Here is a 6,094-nt window from a genome sequence, read left to right on the forward strand (position 1 = left end):
CCAACCTAGTGAAAGTCAAAAATTAATCTTAGCACATTCTCTTACCCACTTCTTCTAAATCATAAGGCATCTATATATTAGTTTCAAAATTCAATTTCGTTTCTAACTAAATCGTAATTAGTTTAACTAGGTTATAACCCGTGGGAACCACGGTTAAAAACTAAACGAATTTTGATAGCTAAAATTCTTAATTATTAATTAATCTTTTTCAAAAATTATTAAGTAGCAGAGTTATGTAATTGTTATGTAACTTTATCATGATTGTTTCAAATAAATATATGATTTTTTTTAAGATACATGAGACATTATTTATGTGTAAATTAATGAAAAAAATTATGATATTATAATAAAATATAAATCTGATTATAAAATAAAACAACCACAATCAATGAAATAAATGAAAATTAGTATATGGCAAAATATAAATTAATTTATTGTAATAAACATATATTAAAATATAATTATAAAGTCAACTAATATTGTAATATTTAACAGTCAAGTGCAAAATTGATGTGCAGTTTGCTTCTTGACTTTTTAATTTGAATAGGAAGACTTCCACTGTTTATTCCAGCTTTATATTCAAGAGACTCGTCTTCATCCATTAGCTGGAAGTTACGACTCCAATGTTTCACGTTATTTAAAAATCATTAATATCAAATATGTTAGTTTTTCGCAAAATCAATATAAAATTAATGTCAAAAGAATATAAAGAAAACATGTATTTATACCAACAACCATATCAATTTGCAAGAAAAGATACTTATCATAAAAAAGAAGTTTCTAGACTTTTATTCCATAGAGGTTGGCTGAACTATGTAATTTCGTAAAAAAAATATTCAAAATTCACACGTTCACAATATTTGCTAGTAATATGTGATTTACCATAACATGGACCATTTTTAAGAAATGAACAAAATAAAAGAATTTCACTAAATCCATTTTGTAAGCCTTATAGATATCATGTGATAAATGTTCTTCCATGAAAAGCCTATGATTTTGGTTATTATAGTGATTATCCCATAAAAGTTGTTTAAGTTAAACTACATTCATTTGTAAATTTCATGAATCCATGATTTCAGCTGTCCAAAGAAATACATATTTCTAGTTTTACATTGTATACGTACATGTTATATATGTTAAAAGTAAAAATAATTAGACATCTAATTCCAAGTCCTCACAAAATATGCTCATTGTCATTACTCAATAGTTGCTCAGATAATCAACTTTCACAGTTTCCACACATACATACAATAATAGGTTAAAGAGAAACACTAAAGGAGGCAAAGATAGCATTTTTTGCGATAACACATACATGAAAGATTTCATTTGGGAAAATTATCGAACAGCTGGCATGTGTTATGAAATAGTTGTTAGTTAGAATGAAAGAGAGATGCTCTTGCCTTGTTAGCGGTAAAGTTAGATACATGTAATGTCAGTAATGTGTGTTCTATGCATAGATAGATAGATACAGAGAAAGGGATAGATCGCGAGAGAGAAATAAAAACATGGTTTTTATGGTGAGTGTAGAAAATGAGAGAGTTGAAAGTAGAAGAAGCAAAGTAATGATGCTTTGAGAGCCTTCATCTCGTGGTGATATAGCACAGAAGGTAGAGCTATAAGCAGATACATTAACTGATGAGCATTAGGTCGTTGGTGAGGAGGAAGAGAATCAGTTTTTGGTGAGGATAAAGGAGCAATATGGGAGATGGAGGACGATGACTCGATGCACAGAAGGGGCCTGGTGGTGATTAACCTTCTTCGCCTAATAATTATTACTTATTGAACCAAAAATCAGCCACGACAAGGGAAAGATTATCGGAAGGGTTGAACACCAGGAAAAAAAATTGCGAACAAAAAGAAAAATTGTAGAAAATTAGAGCGTATATCTAGCCTTTTCCAGCTAATCAACCCAGAAATCTCGGTGATCAATAGTTGATTTCTCCTCATCAAGTTGGAAACTCGTATGAGTTTGGAAAGGTAGGAAAAAAGAAGCTGATATTTAGGGATTTAACTTGGTTGATGGAATGGGCGGGAATAAGAGTCAGAGCTTAGGAGAAAGTGCCACCTGGCAAAGAAGAGGGTAAAAAAAAGACATGTGGCATGCTAGAGATTCTTTTATTAGAAGAGAGATTAAATAAAAGAATTATCCCAAAGTGGGTGTTGCACCCTTACCGTATAATTCTTGATATTATATCCTAAAATTTCAATGAAAAGATCAAGAATCATTTAAAATCTCGTTGCAATTACGATCATATATACAAGCCGTTTTTATCTATGATCAAACGGACATCTATACCAAACAATACTAATCTATTATTTTCCATTGTTATACGCAAATTATACATACGATGCATGCTTTCATTATATTTCGTTATTATTTTAAAAAATGTATATTTCGGTTGGTTAAATTTTAATGTAACTTAAAACTAGTGTAAGAATTATTCCAATTTTCTTTTTCTTTTTTTAAAAAAAAATGTAAATTCTATTACTACCATAGAATGAATGAATGAATGAAAATGTTCGAAAAGATGACCTGAAAATATGGAAGCCATGGTTGCAAAAAGTTATCTTCAAATTGATGCAATCATGGTCATAATGCCGTTGTCATCGGCCTTCGATTATTTGTTGGCTTCCTTCTTTCTCTGATTCTCCCGTTCGGATGAGACATACGTGACGCACCGATCAACATATAATCAATAACTAGAAGCTAGATCGATCAGGCCTGCGTCACGTTCATTCATCTCTCTGAATCATATATATTTATCTTTTGAATTAGCTTAGCGTTAGCGCCATGGATCCGAATCCAAGCCCAAGGAAGATGCGAATTCTTTCTTATGTTATGACAAAAATTCCTAGTTTCAAACGCCGGCAATTGCAGGAGCTTGAGAATGAAAAACAAATCCGGGCGTCTTATTTACCGGAAACCTATTCCGAACTCTCCGAACGTGAATCCTACACCGAACTCGCCGAACGTGTGGCTCAACTTACGGACGATGACATCCTCGCCACCATCCGTTCGGTCGTCGTCGAGGTCTCTCAGATTCGGTCCGTCCTCAAAACTCTTGGCGAGCGTCCCGACCCCGAGGCTGTTGATTCCGCTAGGGTGAAACTTCATGAGATGGATTCGCCCTTCGCTCAGCAGTTGGACGAGATCGCGATGGCCGAAGGCGGCGTTGAGGAGGTGGAATCGAGGAGGAAAGCGGTAAAGAGGGAGAAACAGATGTTCAGGGCCCTGATCTCGTTGGATGAGATGCATGACAGCTATGCCAATTTGTTGATTGTAGCCGAGAGGAGGCTTCAGAAGCTTTATGAGACGGCTAAGGCGGCAGGAAAGTTAAACGTCCTTGACCGGAGGGCTTCTTCCATGCTTCCGACCATCGCCGAGGAGGTTAAGGAGGAGATGGCTGATATTCTTCAGGATGCGTTAATTAACGGTGTCGAACGGATTGATTTGTCTCGTCGCCGGTTGCCCTTCATCCCTGAAGCCTTCGGGAAGCTTCGTACATTGGTTTCCCTTAACCTATCCTCCAATAAACTTATGGTTCGTCTTCTAACATTCTATTATTTCTTCTTCCAATCATCTTCAGATCGATCTAAAGGAATCAAATCACAGATATCTTTCAGCTTTCTCGATTCTGCTCTAATTAACTTTTTTGTATCGAAACAGGCCATTCCAGATTCAGTTGCAGGACTCACGAATCTCGAGGCACTTGATGTTTCTGCTAATCTATTTGAATCACTACCAGATGCCATCAGATCGCTAAAGAAGTTGCAGATCTTAAATGTATCGAGGAACAAGCTCACTTCATTGCCCGATGGACTTTGTAAATGCAGGTAAATATAACCAAATTTAATTTCTGTTCTTCCCTCCCTCTGCATCATTCTAAACTCACAAACTAGTTAATGTTGTTGATTAATTGAATTCAGATCATTGGTAGAATTCGATGCAAGTTTCAACAAGATCTCGTATCTCCCCGCCAACATCGGGTATGAACTGGTGAATCTAAAAAAGCTTATGATGCCTTTGAACAAGTTGCGCACCCTTCCAACCTCCATCGGCGAAATGGTATCTCTTCAGATTCTAGATGTACACTTCAACGAGCTCAAAGGTCTCCCATCCTCCATCGGAAAGTTAACAAAACTGGAGATCATTAACATCGGTAGCAACTTCAACGACCTTACATACCTCCCGGATTCAATCGGAAATCTAACCAGCCTTAGGGAACTGGACGTCTGCAACAACCAAATCAGCGAACTTCCAATCACATTCGCTCGTCTCGTGAATCTAAACAGACTCGTAGTTGACCATAATCCGTTGATGGATCCTCCTCCGGAGGTGGTGGCGGAAGGTGTGGAAGCGGTGATGGTGTATATGAGCAAGAAGTTGTACGATAAGATCGTGGAAGAAGAGAAACGAATCATGTTGGAACGGGAAGAACAGCTTCAGGCTGGGTGGTTCACGACGCTATTTTTTGGGCCTGTCGCCGGTCCCGGCGCAACTTATCCTTACCTCACTCATCGACTATGATCAAATGATTCAAAATCATCATGTTATCCAACGACGTAGTTAACTTTTGCATGACATGGTGGTGTTCTTCATTCCACCTTGTTATATTTACCTGTTTTAATCCTCGCTCAGTTTGTATGTTGATGATTCCGAGGCATGTTTACCCAACCAAAAGCAAGAATCTAAATACATGAATGTAAGGTTTTCAAGGTAAGATGGTGATATATATGTAACATGCAAAATTTTATTCCATGTATTTATGGATGATATATCGAAATAAAATGGTCTCGTGTCTTTTTTGATATCATGTGTCATATTCACATATTGTGAATTGTTTTGGCCCAGCTTCATTTGGGCTATCGTTTAAGTCGAAACCCGTTTAACGTGTAGTATTAATGTATACATCTTAAATCATTTTAATTGAAGATAGATTATTGTTGTAACAATATGTTTTTTACTTTTGTAGAGAATAAAAAAGTAATTACAGGTCAACATGAACACTATATGAGTCTCATAAGAAAGGCGTAAGGGAGATGTAGGATAGTCAGACAACTCCTACCATATGGTGATGAAACTACGTTTGTAAAAAACTTCCGTCAAAAAGAAAAAAAATGTACAAATACATAAACAAAAAAATAAATAAAAATAAGAATGATAAAAGCTCTCACATTGAGCTAAAATAAATTTGTACGTAAAGTGGGGCAAGGCTCCGTAAGAAAAACATGATAAGATATCGGGCGTCTTTGGCACGGAACTTTTAGAAGCGTTTTGGAGCTTCTAGCTTTTGATAAAACGCTCTAATTTAAACAAAAAGTTTCGTTTGGTAGTACGAGAGTTTAGCTTTTAGTTTTAACAAAACGCTCCGATTCTAAAAGCTACTTTATGTAGCGTTTAACAAAAAACTCCTGAGCTTTTGAAATCAATTTCCCTAATTACCCTTAAAAATATATTTATATATTTATTTATTTTTAATCGGTTGTCATTTTATGTAATTTTATATATTTCAAAAGCTTCCAGCTACTTTTGCCAAACATTCATATAACAAATAAAAGCTACAGCTTCCCGCTACCAGCTACCTGCTACACGCTACACGCTACCAGCTAACCGCTACCCGCTTCTAACTAACAACTACTTTTGTCAAAATCGCCTATCATATCTATAGCCCAAACAAAGAAAAGAGAGCTACACCCTAAACTACCTAAATACTACTATGCTACCCTGATCTTAAGTCTTAGTTGTATCATATCTAAGGTTATGTCTTACACTATCTAGCTCATTTTATTCTCGGACGTCCTCTCGTCCTCTCCCCTCGATTGTGATTGTCTCCTAAAACACCCTTCATATAGGTCAAACGGTTTGAGAAATTATAAATGTCATATCAAAACATTAAATACAATACACTTGTAAAAATAAAGTCTCCATGTATTACATATAAACAAGGAAAATCTTCGGAAAAGTCTCAATATTTTAATTTAATTTACGAAAAAATCTCAAACTAAAATTTGTTTACGAAAAAGTCTCAATTACCGGTAAAAATGGCGATTTGGTCCTATTTTCCAGTTGACCGGTTTCATTACTTACCTGGTT

The 6,094-nt window shown here is 35.6% G+C and overlaps 1 protein-coding gene across 1 annotated transcript; it reads left to right on the forward strand.

Annotated features, from left to right (window-relative positions):
- Positions 1-2,547: 2,547 nt before the first annotated feature.
- LOC111907026 (plant intracellular Ras-group-related LRR protein 9) lies at positions 2,548-4,809 on the forward strand. Its single transcript, XM_023902817.3, has 3 exons — positions 2,548-3,541; positions 3,668-3,834; positions 3,928-4,809. Exons 1-3 carry the CDS (start codon positions 2,792-2,794, stop codon positions 4,526-4,528), a joined length of 1,518 nt encoding a protein of 505 aa, XP_023758585.1. The 5' UTR covers positions 2,548-2,791; the 3' UTR covers positions 4,529-4,809.
- Positions 4,810-6,094: the final 1,285 nt, after the last annotated feature.

This window comes from Lactuca sativa, chromosome 4 (genome assembly GCF_002870075.4).
Source record: "Lactuca sativa cultivar Salinas chromosome 4, Lsat_Salinas_v11, whole genome shotgun sequence".
In the NCBI taxonomy this organism is placed as follows: Eukaryota; Viridiplantae; Streptophyta; class Magnoliopsida; order Asterales; family Asteraceae; genus Lactuca; species Lactuca sativa.

Excerpts from the sequence above, each read along its gene's own strand:
- LOC111907026 (XM_023902817.3), top strand. The coding sequence starts at position 2,792 with ATGGATCCGAATCCAAGCCCAAGGAAGATGCGAATTCTTTCTTATGTT. Across the intron at positions 3,542-3,667 it reads TATCCTCCAATAAACTTATG|GCCATTCCAGATTCAGTTGC; the intron begins GTTCGTCTTCTA and ends GTATCGAAACAG. Across the intron at positions 3,835-3,927 it reads GATGGACTTTGTAAATGCAG|ATCATTGGTAGAATTCGATG; the intron begins GTAAATATAACC and ends AATTGAATTCAG.